This window comes from Dromiciops gliroides, chromosome 1, assembly GCF_019393635.1.
Source record: "Dromiciops gliroides isolate mDroGli1 chromosome 1, mDroGli1.pri, whole genome shotgun sequence".
Taxonomy (NCBI): Eukaryota; Metazoa; Chordata; class Mammalia; order Microbiotheria; family Microbiotheriidae; genus Dromiciops; species Dromiciops gliroides.
In genome coordinates, this window is record NC_057861.1 from 725,158,860 (window position 1) to 725,175,541 (window position 16,682).

The 16,682-nt window shown below is 40.1% G+C and overlaps 1 protein-coding gene across 1 annotated transcript in view; it reads left to right on the forward strand.

Annotated features, from left to right (window-relative positions):
• The first annotated feature begins 11,314 nt into the window (after positions 1 to 11,314).
• Positions 11,315 to 16,682, forward strand: part of SHQ1 (SHQ1, H/ACA ribonucleoprotein assembly factor) — a 129,515-nt gene continuing 124,147 nt past the window's right edge. The window contains exon 1 of the mRNA XM_043975142.1: positions 11,315 to 11,723. Coding sequence (XP_043831077.1) covers positions 11,581 to 11,723 — 143 coding nt within the window. The 5' untranslated portion in view covers positions 11,315 to 11,580. The remainder of the gene's footprint in view (positions 11,724 to 16,682) is intronic.

Consider the following 16,682-nt stretch of genomic DNA (forward strand, 5'->3'; position numbering starts at 1 on the left):
ATTTTGGAGGTGGATAGCATTTTTTCATCAAGAGTCCTTTGGAATTGTCTTGGATCATTGTATTGAAGAGAGTAACCAAGTCTTTCACAGTTTATCATCATTATAATATTGTTGTTACTGTGCACAGTGATCTCCTGGATTTCTCACTTCACTTTGCATCAGTTTATATCAGTCTTGCCATGTTTTTCTAAAACTACCTTCTCATCATTTCTTATAACATAATAGTATGCCATCACAATTATTTGCCACAACTTGTTCAACCATTCCTCAATTGATGAGCATCCCCTTCATTTCCAATTCTTTGCCACCACAAAAAGAGCTGCTATAAATATTTTTGTATGAGTAGTTTCTTTTGCTTTTCCTTTGATCTCTTTAGGGTACAGAATGAAAAATATTTCTCAGTCAAAGGGTATGCACAGTTTTATATCCCTTTGGGCATAGTTCCAAATTATTCTCCAGAATGGTTGGACCAGTTCAGTACTCTACCAACAATTCATTAGTGTGTCTATTTTTCTTCTGATCCCCTCTAGCATTTGTCATTTCTGAAAGCAGCTACAAAATAGCCTCAAAGAAAAATGCTAATTGTACTCAAGTGCAAGAAAAATGTCAGGAAGAGTTAAAGAAAAGATAAGAGTAGAAGAGGAAAATTCGAGAAAAAAAATTAGGTTGATGCAAGAAAATTATGAAAAGTAAATCAAAAACTTAGTAAAAGAGGCACAAAAAATACTGAAGCAAATAATACCTTAAAATAGAATTGGGTGCAGCCAAATTGTGCAGTAGAAAGAGCACTGGCCTGGGAGTCAGGAGTACCTGAGTTCAAATTGGACCTCAGACACTTTTTAGCTGTGTGACCCTGAGCAAGTCACTTAACCCGATTGCCTTCCGCAAAAAAAGACAAAACAGAATTGGCCTAATGGTAAAAGAGGCACAAAAATTCACTGAAAAAAAAAAAAAAGAAAAGAACTCCTTAAGAAACAGAATTGGCCAAATCAAAAAAGAGGCACAAATTCTCACTGAAGAAAAGAATTCCTTAAAAATTGGAAAAGGTAAAAGAAAGCTAATGACTCCATGAGACATAAAACAAAACAAAAACAACCAATCAAAATCAAAAGAATAAAAAATAGAAAATGTGAACTATCTCATTGGAAAAACAACTGACCTGGCCAATAGATCCAGGAGAGATAATTTAAGAATTATTGGAATACTCAAGAGACATGATCACAGAAAGAATCTAGACATCATATTTCAAGAAATTATTGAGGAAAACTGCCCTGATATCTTAAATCCAAAGGGTAAAATAGCAATTTTAAAAAATCCATTGATCACCTCCTGAAAGAGATCCCAAAATGAAAACTCCCAGGAATATTATAGTCAAATTTCAGAGGTCCCAGGTCAAAGAGAAAATGCTTCAAGAAGGCAGAAAAAAAATTCAAATATCATGAAGCCACAATCAGGATCATACAAGATTTAGCAGCTTCCACATTAAAGGAGCAGAGGGCTTGGAATATGATTTTTCAGAAGGCAAAGTAACTGGGATTACAACCAAGAATCACCTACCTAGGCAAAACTGAGTTTAATCCTTCAGAGGAAAAAATGAATATTAAATGAAATGGAGGGCTTTCATGCATTCCTGGTGAAAAGACCAGAGATAAATAGAAAATTTGACATTCAAACATAAGACTCAAGAGAAGCATAAAAAGGCAAAGGTGAAAAAGGAATCATAATGGACTCAATAAAGTTAAACTACATTCCTCTATGGGTAACTCCTTAGAACTTGATCATTATAAGGGCAGTTAAAAGGAGTTTACATAGGAAGAAGGCATAAGTGTGAGTCATTTATGTTGGAATGATCTCCAAAGATAATGAAAGGAAGAAAAAGAGGGATGCACTGGGTGAGGGGGAAAGGAGAAGTAGAGTGGGGATATTTTTGTCCCTGAACAATAAAAAAATTATAAAAAGACTGGAAAGACAGGAGGGAGTAGTTTATGAAGGGCTTTAAATGCCCAACAGAGAATTTTGTATTTGATCCTGGAGGCAATAGGGAGCCATGGGATTTTATTGAGTAGGGAAATAACATGGTTGTACCTGTGCTTTAGGAAACTCACTTTGGTGACTCAATGGAAGATAGATTGGTGTGGGGATAGATTTGAGGCAGGTAGACTCACCAGCCACCTGTTACAATATTCCAAGTAAGAGCTGATAAGGGGTTGATAGCAGCTAGGTGGTGCAGTGTATAGAGCACTGGCCTGGAGTCAGGAAGATCTGAGTTCAAATCTAGCCTCAGATACTTATTAGCTGTTTGACTGTAAACAAGTCACTTATCCTTTGTCTGCCTCAAAATTAAAAAGCATATCAAAGTTCATTTATGCTTGACTAAAATATGCTTTTTAAACACATTACCAGTAAGTGGTCATCAAGCCTTTGATCATTTCTAGTAAGAGGGAGCCCATTTATTTGAGAGGCAAGCCAAACTACTTAGGGGGCTCTAAATGTTAGAGCACTTAGAACTAACCTCTCAGGCCAATGGAAGTTAGTCTGGCTTATTTTTTTTTTAAGACAAAAAAAGAAAAAAGGAAAGAATCAGCACAACTGATTAATACATTGAAAAAGTCTGAAAATATGTACAATATGTAACATTTGTGAATCTTCCACCTCTGCAAAGGGGCAGTTTGGGGGTGTCTTCTCCCATCTCTTCTTTTGAACCATGCTTATTCCTTATAATTTTACAACATTCACTTTTGATTTGTGTGTGGATGTGTGTATGCAGTTGTTCTTCCCACTTACATTGCTGTAGTAGTCTACAAATATAACTTTGTAGAAAATAACAAAAGCATGTTGTTTTCTTGGTTCTGCTCACTTCATTCTGCATCAGTTCATGCAGATCTTCCCAGGCTTACCTGAATTCATCACAGTCACCATTTATTATAGTGAAGTAGTATACCATTGCATTCATGAACCACAATTTTTTTTTAGCCATTCCCTGATTGAGCATCTACTTTGCTTCCAATTCTTTGCTATAACAAAAAGTACTACAATAAATATTTCAGTGTATTTGAAGACTTTCTTCTTATCAATGACCTTCTTGGTTATGGAATCTGTGTCATTTATCTTCCCTTTATGTCTCTCCTTTGATTCATGGCTTTCATACTTGTTTATTCTTTATTTGCTGTATTTCTTATGGAATTAAAACTTTTGAAATACTTATTTTGTGTTCTCTCTACTAAACAGTTTCTATTATTGCCTTGTAGATCTTGGCCCCAACTGCCCTTTTTTCTGATACACCTCATGCCTCACTCTTAGAAATATAGATTCCTTCAGGTGACAAAGGGAATATTGCTCCATGGTAGTATTTGCATAAGCAGATTTCTGATTATGCAGTTTATAATTTTTTGGTTCTTTCTTTGGTGATCTTCCCCCCTCCCCCCACCATTGTTCTCAAAATCTCTTTTCTGGGCCCATGTTCTCTCACTCTTCTCTGGGTCAGTTGCTCCCTGGAGCTTTGATTCCCCTTCTCCTGATACAGTACAAGAGTTCTCTCAATGCACCAAATCCTTGCAGATAATACCCACTGGAAAGTCCCCTCTCCCTTTATAGAATCTCTTTTCTCACATAGAAGCATTCATGAATGCTTCCCACCATTGAAACAAGATTCCCTCTTTATCCCACTCTCCTTTCTATATTTCAACAATACTCCCATCCTTTTGGTGCCCTGAATATGATAATCAAAAAGAACCAGATGAGCTGACAAGGAAGCATTAGTGTTGTTACTATCTTGTAAGTAGGAGTGGGAGATAACTACCATAGCTGAGACTGCAAATGAGAATTACATTAGTAACTCTTGTACCAGGAGACAGTAGATACATCCTAAGAACAACCTCCTAATTTCAAGTTAATTGACATTTCCTGTAGTAACATCCTATAAAATTTGCCTTTTTGGAGAATTGTGACAAGTGGAGAATTGTCACACATCTTCTGATTCTACAACAGGAATATTAGCTTGGGATTCTGGGTTGGGGTTTAATCCAAGTAAGTGAAATAAATAAATCCCCCAGAGGAGTGCCAATCAATTGGGTAATGGCTGAATAAATTGTGGCATATTAATGTAATGGCTTATTATTGTACTGTAAGAAATTACTAGACGATTTCAGAGAATCTTAAGTTGTGTGAAATGATTAAGGGTGAAGTGAAAAGCGCCAAAGAACATGTTTATACAAGAACTCTGATCAATGTCCAAGCATGTCTATGTGGGAACTATGATCAAACATGGTACCTAGGTTCTGACATAGATTCGATGGACTTAAGGTACAAAAAGAGACACTTCCTTTGGACATGGCCACAATGTGGATTCATTTTGCCTGAGTATGCTTATTTATTAAAGGTAACTTTCTTCCTTTTCTCTTGTTTTTAAGGAAGGAAGAGGGGCAGCTAGGTGGCACAGTGGATAAAACACTGGCCCTGGATTCAGGAGTACCTGAGTTTAAATCCGGCCTCAGACACTTGACACTTACTAGCTGTGTGACCCTGGGCAAGTCACTTAACCCCCATTGCCCCGCAAAAAAAAAAAAAAAAAGAAAGAAAAAAAAAGGTTAAATTAAGGTTAAAAAAAAAAGGAAGAGATTAGCAATAGTAATATCCCCCTCCAAAAAAGGGACATTAAATTTTTAACGCGCAGAAGAGAAAAGACAAGTGTGTCAGTTTTGAAAGTAATGTTTTTATTTTTTTATAACAATTCATTATATACTTAAAAACCCCAAGTAGTATAAAATGGAGATCATATTTCATATGAAATCCTTCTTTTTGTGTTCTACTGTGTATATGCAAATGCTTTTTTGTGTAAAATTCCATAATAAAAGCAATTTTTTTCTTTTTGGGTAAGGCAATTGGGGCCAAGTGACTTGCCCAGGGTCACACCGATAGTAAGTGTTAAGTGTTTGAGGCTGGATCTGAACTCAGGTCCTCCTGACTCCAGGGCTGGTGCTTTATCCACTGCGCCACCTAGCTGCCCCATAATAAAAGCAATTTTAAAAAAATTCCCAGAGCTAACTTGGGCTTTTTGTGTCACAAAGGCTACCGGCAAATAAATGACATAGAGAACATACACATACTAGTGAAAAAGGCAGCAGAACATAATGGAGAGAATAAAAATTTCAAAATTCAACATAAAAGGAAAAAGTTCAAACTTGACATTTTGGTCGTTTGCTAGAAAATAGGAGCAAAATTGCTATTGACATGTATAAATGTTATTGTATCTTACTGAAATACTTCTCTTTCTTTAGCAAAATTGATGTTAGCTCATATGGAGGGAAGAAAGTACTGTAATTTTAAGGAAATGTACATGTAATTAGTTTAATTACACAGAGATGATTGTGTTTCATTGATATCTACTTGCATCTTGTCAAACCGATGAAGACCCTTTCTCATTCCTCTAACTTTTATCTAATTGGAAATTATTGTATATCAATTATTGAGTCTATCACTGAATTTTATGAAAGCCTGTTTTGTTGCTAAGTAATTTTATTCTACAGAAGACTGTGATAATGATAGTTGTTGAAAGCACTAGCATGGAAAATAAGCCACAGCTCATTCATTCAACAAGTTATTTTCAAAGTGGTTAAAAACCTAAACCTCTAGAGGTAATTTTTTGCCACTGATATCCAGTAGGCCTGCCACCTTCTGGAAACAAACAGTATCTCATTAACAGAAATAGCTCTAGCATAGACATTTTCAAAAGGCTGAAGGGAAAATGATTTGTTTAAAAATAATTTCTAGCTAACAAATATGATTTGGAATTTAAAAGTTCAATCAAAGTTAGAGTATAGAGAAAATATATTTCTTTTACATAGGGACATGGGTTAGACCTAAGGTATGGGAAACTCTGAAGTGAGGACACTCCCTCTACCAACCTTCTTTACAATTTAGAAAACTGCCCAGAGCCCTGAGGGGTTAGGTGATTTGCCCTGCATCTCAAGGCAGTATAAAGTCAAATGCAGGAGTGGGATTTTGTTGTTTCAGTTATATCAGACGGTTTGACCTCATTTGGGGTTTTCTTGGCAAAGATACTGGAGCAGTTTGCCATTTCCTTCTCTATGTGTCATTTGAAAATATATGAGGGTGCCTGTTTCTGTTCTAGGTTTTAGGAAACTTAGCTGGGGTTTCTAATATATTGGTACTTTTAAATTAGAGGCTACTGCACCAGTTTTAGCATTAAGCATTTATTCTTAATTTGACCGTGTGTAAACCCAGCATAAAATCCCAGGATGGGGAGAGCTGCAGTGAGAAGAGCAGGGGAGAAGAGTGCAACTCCCCTTGCCCCAAGGACTTTTATTCTCTCTCAGGTAGAGATGGGTCACTTGCACATTGATCCAAGCTAATTGTCCAGTACATTGATTGACATGACTTGGGGGTGGGGTTGCCTAGGTTGGTTAACTTCCTTTAGGTCAATTGACATTTCTTTTGCAATTCTACTGACTCTGGGCTGGCCTTAAAAGAGGTCAGGCAAGACTCCCTCAAGTGAGGGGTCTTCTGGGTCCCCCAGGACCCCATTATTTTCTCACATCTAGCTCATTTCACAAATGTAGAAACTGAGGCAAACAGGGTCAAGTGACTTGCCCAGGGTCACATAGCTTAAGTGTCTGAGGCCAGATTTGAACTCTGGTCTTGGGACTGGGATAGGTCCTACCCGACAGAGTAAGTCCAGCTGATTTCAAACTGGTTCTGTACACATTATGCTGATTCTCACTTCTTTGACATAAGCAAACATATACAGAATTAGTTAGTTGGTAAAAAGAAAAAAGAAACTATGTCAAAGTATAGATAGGGTGACTTGTCTCTTTATTCAGAAAGAAACAATAAAAAAAGGAAAATGAGGCATAAAAGGAGCAAGGGAAGGAGTACAGAAATAGGATATTCAGAAGGTAGAAGTTTTGATGTGGAAAGAAAGGTCTTTGACAGAATCAGGAAACTTGGGTTCTAGTCTTTACTCTTGGCCTAGGGGGAAGTCGTTTCACATCTGTGAGTCTGTTTCCCCATCTATAAAATGAGGACGTTTGAACTAAATGATTTCTAAAACACTTTCCAAGTTTTGCTTAACTGTTTTCCTGAACTTTACTTAGTATAGCAGAGTTTGTTGGGAAATAATTTATTTTCTCAAAACAAATATATTAACTAAAGAAATTACAAAGCACCTTGCAACTGTAAAGTTTTATGTTTCTTTGGTAATTTGATATAGGTTATATATACATAATAACATTAAACATATTTCTGCATTAGTCATGTTATTAGAGAAGAATCAGAGCAAAAAGGAAAAACCTCAAAACAGAAAAACAACAGCACCAAAAACAAAAGAAATAGGATGGTCCAAACAGCATCCATATTCCACAGTTCCTTTTTTTTCTCCTGGATTTGGAGAGCCTTTTCCATCATGAGTCCTTTGGAACTTTCTTGTACCATTGGATTGGTGAGAAGAATCTAGTCTATCACAGTTGATCAACACATAATGTTGATGATACTGTGTATAATGTTCTTCTGGTTCTGCTCATCTCACTCATCATCAGTTCATGCAAGTCCCTCCAGGTTTCTCTGAACTCCTCCTGCTCATTGTTTCTTACAGCACAGTAGAATTTTCTTTGGTAATTTAAAAATAAAAAACAAACAAACCCAGGATTAAGAGGTTGAGAACATTTAAAAAATGTTAGACTGTCACATAACTCCCAAATGTACTTTCTCAAGGGGTGCAGATCACAACTCATCCACATTTTCTTTATGCAGTTCTCTTCTATGTCTTCCCATCTGTTCTGTACAGAGACTATATTCAATGTACTGGAGGTTTTCCTTTGAACATCACCATTAGTATTCAGGCTTTTCAGCCTTGATCTCAATACATGACTGGTGTACCTCCTTTTATGTTCAGATTATGTATTCCTCCTTTTATGTTCAGATTTTGTATTCCACCAATCACCATTGCCTAAATATTTGATTTATTCATGCTACCTGACATCTTTCAATTGCTGTTTGCCCTTAGCAGACTACTTATTAAAGTACCTAAAAAGGACATACTTAAAACATTATAATAATTCTCTGTATCAGTCAATTCTGGGTGAATATATAAAAAGAGTGGTAAGGACTAGAGAGGTAGCCTCACAAAGATGGTGGCAGGACATGCATCTTTTTGCTCCCTTTTAAAGGGACAGTGCCGAGCCTGATTGACCATATTTCCATTTCTTAAGATAGTATGAATGACAATACTAGTACCCACCTTTATCCAAGATGGAAAAATAAACCTAGGCTTAGAAGAAAAATGCACTTAAGACCTTTGCTAGTTAAGAATATTTCCTAATTGAATCAACCAATCAAAATCATGTATGAATAGGTCCTCAAAATCATTAAAGTCACTGTGTGAAAGACCTATTCATATTCTAAGGAATTTGTACAAAAGGCTCACAACCACATAGAGATTCTAATTCCTGAAGCTCCTTTTCATTTTCTTATTTAGTGTTATTTCCATTGCCATATGTACTTACTTGACAATTAATGGCAGAGAATTAAATATTAGAATAAGCTTTTATTCTAATTCTCAACAGTGATAGCAAAATAATTCATATTGTTCAGTCTAGCAGCTTTTAATAATCAGTGTGGTTTATACTACTGAATTAATCTGAAAATTGATTTATTTTGCAAGTCTCATGTAGACATGATTTGCACATGAGAAAAGCACTTTTCTTTAATCTCTTTCTCTTCTGCCCTTAGAGGAAGTTTGGTGTATTGTAAACAGCATTAAAACTAGTCAGGAGAATCCTGGGTTTAAATCCTGCTTCTAACATTTGTGAGGTCATGAGTAAATCACTTAATCTCTCTAACCTCATCTATAAAATAGGGATAATAACCTGTATTATGAATTATTGTGAGGGTGAAGTGAGATGAGAGATACTTTTTTTTTTTTAGGGAGGCAATTGGGGTTAAGTGACTTGCCCAGGGTCACACAGCTAGTAAGTGTCAAGTGTCTGAGGCCAGCTTTGAACTCAGGTACTCCTGAATCCAGGGCTGGTGCTTTATCCACTCCCTATCACCTAGCTGCCCCCTATACTTAATTTCTGCTAGGCTGCTACCACATTTTCCAAGTAGTTCTTGTCAAACACTGAATCCTTAACTCAATAATCAGAGGCTTTGGGTTTACTGAACACCAGGCTACTGTGGTCATATGCTTCTGTTTGTTGTATACCTGATCCAGTGACTGATGCATTTTTAAATTAGCATCAAGTTGTTTTGATGATTATTGCTTTGTTATATGTTGTATAGCCTCCTCCTCCATTTCTCTTTTATTATCATTATTTCCTTTAAGATTCTTGACCTTTTGTTCCTACAGATGAATTCACAGTTATAATCCTTTGGAAGTTTGGTAAGACACCGAGTAAACAAATTAATTTAAGTAGTACTGTCATTAGCATTGTTTAGCTAATACATGAGCATTTACATAGATGTTACATAGAGTACATTACATAAAGTTACATTATATAAAACATAACATCACAGAGGATGAAAATTTATTTTTCCTATGCATGAATAATGACTAGCATTTATAAAACATTTTAAGATTTGCAAAGAGTTCATGAAAGCCATCAGATCGTCAAAGATACCCGGGCCCCCCCAAAAAGGAAAAAGACAAATACTGAAGAGACTATTCCTCTAGTTATTTAGGTGGGCAGGTAGGTGGCACAGTGGATAGAGGGCTGGACCTGGAGTCAAGAAGACTTGAGTACAAATTTGGCCTCTGATATTTACTAGCTGAGTGACCCTGGGCAAGTCACTTAATCCTGTTTGCCCAGTTTTCTCATCTGTAAAATGAGATGAAGGAAATAACAAAGCATTATAGTATTTTTGTCAAGGAAACCGTAAATGGAGTCATGGAGAGTGGGACAAGACTGAACAAGTTATTTAGGTGTGTCTCTGTTCCCATAAAGTTGCTTTGTAGTTGTATTTATATAGTTTCTGTGTTTTGGGTAAGTAGACTCCCAAGTATTTTATACATTTTGTATTTATTTTGGATGGAATTTCCCTAACTCTTCCTATCAGGTTTTGTTGGTAATAAACAGAAATTCTGATAATTTATGTGGATTTATTTTCTACCCTGAACTGTTAAATTTACTATTTAAATTAAACTAATTTTTAGTTAATTCTTTTTCTTTTCTTTTTTTTTGGTGGGGCTATGAGGGTTAAGTGACTTGCCCAGGGTCACACAGCTAGTGTCAAGTATCTGAGGATTTGAATTCAGGTCCTCCTGAATCCAAGGCTGGTGCTTTATCCACTGTGCCACCTAGCTGCCTCCTTGTTATTTCTTTAGGATTCTTTACACATACCATGGTACCATCTGCAACAAGTGAGAAATATAGTTTCCTCTTTGTGCTTATTACCTCCATTTGGGGGTCTTATTCCTATAACTAGCACTTCCAGCATTGTGCTAATGAGTAATGATGATCATAGGCATCCTTGCTTTACCCCTGATTTTACTGGAAAGACCTTTATCTTTTCTCCATACATACACCTGATAAGCACTCGATTTTCCTAACCTATTTGTACAGACGTTTCTTTCCATTAAATTTTATTAATCTGACCTAATGAGAGTATTCTTTGGATCTAACTCTGTCAGCCAACAAACCACGTTTTGTTTCTTCTGCAAACTTAATAAGCATGAGAAGAGGATCGGAACCGGGCCACAAACACACCTGAGTCTTCTGTGGGAAACCTACCAACGGAATTAGCGCGCAGGCGATGTGAGGAGAGACGGAGCACTAAGGACTTGCGGACTGTGCTCAGCTGGGGAAGGGGGAGAGGAGGAAAGAGAAAGGGGCAGAGTCCAAACCCCTTCTTTTTTTTTTTTTACAGAGGGGGAAACTGAGGCCCGGAGAGAAGGCGTGGCTTGCTAGGAGTCCCGTAAAAGCGCTCAACGCAGTGCCTGCCGCTATATAGATATTAAGCGCTATATAAATATTCTTATTCCATACGGGGAGGGGAAGGGGATGGAAAGGGGGGTCATGGACCCCGAGGCTTCTATTTACAGCTGGTGAAGCCGAGGCCCGGGGCGCCGCTGGCACTGGAAGGGAAAAGAAGATGGCTGGAAAGACCAGGGAGCCCGGGCTGTTGTGCGGCTGATACGCCACCTCTTCTCTCACCTCTGCGCTGCCCGCCTTTATTTCCTCCCCTCCCCACACAAGCCGCTTCCCAGGACTCTGCTGGTGTCTCCATGGCAACCGGAGGCGGGACTTCCTGTGCTCCCTAGCGTCGTTTCCGCTAGGACCCGGAAATCCAACGCTAAGCCGGTGAAGGAAGAAGCGGCTGCGGCGTTGTCCTGACGACTCCGGCGTGCGTTCGTCCATTCCTCGTCCGGGGGCGAGAAATTTCCGCGCTTCCGTCGGTCAACATCCGCGTAGAGGGCATCTTTTAGATGGGGATAGATTTCCGGTAGCGGAGTTGTCCATCATCGGTCCCACAACCTGTGGCTTTCCTCGTGCGTGCCGTCTTCGCGGAGGGGGCATCCGCCGCCTGGCCAATCCATTCCCGAGCCGTCGATCGCGCCTTCGCCGCGTCATGATCACGCCCGCGTTCGAGTTGAGCCAGGACGCTGAGTCGCTGACAATTGCCATCCGCGTGCCCTACGCACGCGTCTCGGAGTTCGAGGTGTACTTCGAGGGCGTCGATTTCAAGTTCTACGCCAAGCCGTACTTCCTCAGGTGAGCGCGGGCGGGGCCCGGCGGGGAGGGGGGGAGCTCAGAGGGGTGCCGTTCCACTGCGGGAAGCTACGTGGGCGGCTCGAGCGTGACAGCCCTCGGGGACAGAGCACCCGTGGGAGCGGGCTGGTGGATTCCTATTATCAGGGTCGTGGGGACTTTGAAGAGGTTTTGTCTTAAGTACCAACTTTTGTTTAAAAAATTTTTCTTTGGTAATAAACGTTTTTATAGTTTTGGGTTCCAATTTTTATTCCTCTTTACCTTCCCCTCCTGTGGCTGCAAGTAATCATATTTGGGTTATATATGTATGATTATGTAAAACATTACCATATTTGTCATTTTAAGTACCAACTTAAAAAAAACACTAAAACTTAGAAACCAGGCTCTCCGTAGTTGAAGGAACGAAAACATTTACCTTTTTTTTTTTGGCGAGGCAATGGGGGTTAAGTGACTTGCCCAGGGTCACACAGCTGGTAAATGTCAAGTGTCTGAGGTCGGATTTGAACTCAGGTGCTCCTGAATCCAGGGCCGGTGCTTTATCCACTGCACCACCTAGCTGCCCCTCTGATTATCTAGTTTTTGCCCGTGTAGATTGTAACCCCACCAGTGATGAAAAAGGGGAGGGTCCATTTGCGTTAGGGACTAGAGTATAAAACAAGGCCTGGGAGCCCCCTTTCTGGGCATCCACTAGATGCACAATAGGGTGCCTCCTTCTCATGAGAAGAAAATAAAGCCTTTGTCACTTTGCTGCTGAGTTCCTGAGAATTATTGAGAAGAGGATGGATTTTTCCCTCACAGCACCCCACCTTGGTGGTCCAGCCTGTGGGTTTTGATGCTTTTCTGTTCTTCCCTATGTTGAGAGATGTTGTGAGTGTCTTTGCAAAAGGACGTTTTCATCCTCTTTTGTTACTGCATTCTCCCCCCCCCCCAATATTGCCTCTTTTTGTATCCCCAGCGATTAGCAGATAGTAAAAAACGTTTATTGATTTGATTAGTCCCCTAAACTATCCTTGCAACCTCTCCTAGAGAGCAGCCTCCCCCGTAACAAAAGAACAAAAACAAGAAGAAAAAAGGTTGGGGAAAACTAACCACCTCTTGGAAGAAGTCTGACGTGCTTTAGTCTAGTCCTCTATCCACTCTACCAGAATCTGGAAGGAGAACTGGATTTGTAGTTAGAGGACTTGGTTCCCCAGGCCAGCTATGTTGCTTTACTACTACTACCTGTGTGACTTGGGGCAAAGTCACTTTATTTCTTAGTTTTCTGTAAAATGAGGGCTTTGGCTTAGATAAAACCTCCAAGATCGGGTCCAGCTTTGAATCTCTGATCCTGATAGAGGAAACAAAATGCCAACTAGTCAGTTTCAGAGCTTCCAAAATATCAAAGGTGCCTGCGGATCTCAGGGACTACTTCCTTTGTGTCTTTGTATCTCAGGTAGGTTCCTGGTATGGAGTGGGTGCTTAATAGTGCTTGTTGAAACTAATTGATATGAGTATTCCCTCACAAACCCATCCATGCAGACAGCTCTGTTCTGGCTTCTCTAGGGTGTATTCATTCTCCTGGCATGGGTTCAAGCATCAGGTTTTAATCAGAGATGACTTTCATCAGTCAGATGATGACTTTGACATCATTTTGCTTCTGGCCTGATCTACCTTCTCCCTCTGTGCCATTTCACTTGGTAATCTCATAGCTTCCAGGGCTCCAAGGATCTCTGCTTATTATTCTCAGATGTACTTATCTAGCCCTGACCTCATGCTCCTAACCTCCAGACTCACATCTCCAGTTGCCTGTTAGATATCTCAAAGATGTCCCCAAAAACATCTTAAACTCAACATGTCCAACAGCATAATCCAAAACTGAACTCATCTTTTCCATGAAACCCTCCCCCTCTTCTGAACTTCCCTCTTACCTGCCAAGGGCATCCCCTTCCTCCCAGTCACTTTGACTTACAAACTTTAGGTGTCATCTTTGATTTCTCTTACTCTCTCTCCCCCCTCTCCCCCCCATCTAATAATCTGTTGCTAAGGCCTGCCAATTTTACCTTTAGAACTTCATTTCAATTCGGTAAACATTTATTAACTGCTATGTGTGTGCTAAGCTCTGGAGATGCAAATAAGGACAGTCTTTATCCTCAAGAAGTTTACAATCCAATAGGGAAAGACAACACATAAAAGAAAGCTGGAAAGGGGAGGTAGGGGTGTCCCAGGAGGTATGATCTCTCTGGAATACACCGCCTTTTCTCCTTTGACATGCCATCATGTTATATACTATACTGGTATAGGCCCTCTTCACTTCATGGCTGGACTATTGCAGTGACCTGCTGGTTGGGCTCCTTGCCTCAAGTCTCTTCAAACTCCTGTCTTTCTGCCACTTGGTTGTCAGATTGGCCTTCCTAAAGCACAGATCTGATCATGTCACCCTCCTATTTAACCAATTCCAGTCCCTCCCTATCACCTGATGGATCCATTATAAAAATTCTTTTTGGTGGGCATTCAAAAACCTTCACAACTTTATTCCCTCCTACCTTTCCAATCTTCCTACACCTTCCTCCCCTATTTGTTCTCCCCCAAGTCTGCAATCCAGTGACACTGGCCTCCATGCGGTCTCTTGAAGTAGACTCTCCATTTCCAGACTGGTGGTTTTCTCTGACTGTTCTTCATGCCAGTAATTCTCTCTGTCCTCATCTGTCTCCTGGTATCCTTCCATTCCCACCTAAAATTCCATCTTCTGGGCCCCCGTAAAGCTGGGGTTTCCCCTCTAAGACGACCTCCAGTTTATCTTATCTGTATCTCGTTTGTACGCAGTTGCTTTTGTGTTGGCTCCTCCATTAGATTGTGAGGTCCTTGAGGACACGGACTGTTTTTTGCCTTTCTTTGTATCCCCAGTGCTTAGCACAGTGCTGGCACATAGTAGATCCCTTATAAATGCTTCCTGGTTGACTGACTGACAGACTGGAGGATGGATTGTAGAGGGAAGTGACTAGACAGAGGGAAAGTAGCCCTGCTCAATTGGAGTAGGTCAGGTGGAGGGACCTAACTTGCTTGCTTGATTGTGCTGTGAGAGTGGAGTAAAAGGCACAGGGAATTCAACCAACAAACAGTTACGATAAACCAGGAACTGTGGTACATGCTGGGGGGGGGGGGTACAAAGAAACGAAAAAACAAACTCCCAAACCCAACAGTTTCTGCTTTTAAGCTCCTATTCTAAGAGGGGACACTTCCTTTAAATCACAGCTAAAATCCCATCTTTTGCAGAAAAAGCCTGTCCCAGTCCCTCCTAGGGCAGCACAGTGGATAGATCGAGTGTGGAATGAGGAAGATTTACTAGATGAATGACTCTGGGCAAGTCATTTGACCCTGTTTGCCCTAGTTTCCTTATCTGTCAAATGAGCTGGAGAAGGAAATTGCAAACCACTCCAGTGTCTGTCACGAAAACCTCAGATGGGCTCACAAAGTCAGACAAGCCTGTAAGCCTGTAAAATGACAAGACAACCGTAAACAACAAGAATTCCTCTTAATTCTAGTGCCTTCCCTCTGATAATTATTTCCTGTTTATCCTAGACATCGCTTACTTTGTATATTTTTGTTTGCATGTCGTCTTTCATGTTACATTGTAAGCTCCTTGAAGGCAGAGCCGATATTTTGCCTCTCTTTGTATCCACAGTGCTTATCATGGTGGCTGGCTGGCAGGTACTTAATAAATGCTTATTAATTGGTTGTTGTAAATAGCTACAATGTGTACATTCAAGATATATACATTGTAAATATGAGGCAATCCCAGAAGGAAGGCATTGTGGAGGACTGATGAGGGGACACTAAGAAAGACCTATTAAAAAGTGGGATTTGAGACAGTTTTAAGAAAGCCAAGAAGTGGGAAGTGAGTAGAAAGAGTATTGGAGGGCATGGAGTGGAAAGATGTCACTGGATTGTGGCATTTGTAGGAGGCTCTAAAGTGAAAAAACATTTGAAGGGAAGGGCTTTCACAGCCAAAGCACTGAATGTCTGAACCTGGAGGCCATGGAGACACTACTGAGTTGGGAGGTGTGATACGTCCAGCCTGCTCTTTAGGAAGGTCACTGTAGCTGGGTAGTGGACGACTGGTTTGGGGGAGGTGCTTGAGGCAGGGAAAGCCCGGATGGGAGATGTGGTGAAGCTAGAAAGGACTAGATTAGCACCAGATTTTATTGTGGGGTGAGTGAGAGGAATAGAGGATGACACCTAGGGAGACAGCCTTGGTGTGAGAATATTATTATTAGCTTTCCCCACAAGGGGACAGATAGGGTAACCACACACATTTAGTTTTACCTGTCACATTGGTGGGTTGCGAGTATGGTATTGTCCTTAACAGTAATAGGGAAGTTGGGAAGAGGGGAGAGTTTATGGGTAAAAATAATGAGTTGTGTTTTAGACAAGTTAAGTTTGAAATACCAGTGAGATGTCCAGTTAAAGATGTCCAAGAGGACGATTCCAAGGTTGTGAACTTGAGTGACTTGGAAAAAGAGTGTCCTTTGTCCTTGTCAGAAACAGGGAAGATAAGAGGAGGGGTGGATTTAGGAGGAAAGAGAATGAGTTTCTTATTGGACATACCACTTTTAATGTGCTAATGAAATATTCAGGTGGAGATGTCTGCCAGGTGGTTGGAGATATGGATTGTAGCTCAGAATAGAGAGGAGGGCTGGATGTGTAGATTTGGGAAGACTCTTCAGACAGATGTAATTTGGACCCAGGGGAGCTGATGAGATCATCAGGGAATCGTGTAGAGAGGAGAGAGCACCCAGATGATATCTTTGGGGTACATCCATATACCGGGGTGGGGGGGGATGGGATATAGATGCTGTTCCTGTAAAGAAGGCTGAGAAGTCTCAGTCAGACAGATGGGAAGGCTTTATCTGGAATTAATTTATTGATTCTATTTCTTTGCATAGTTAGTAGAGAATTTGCCTGTAGATCCCTAGACTAAACTGC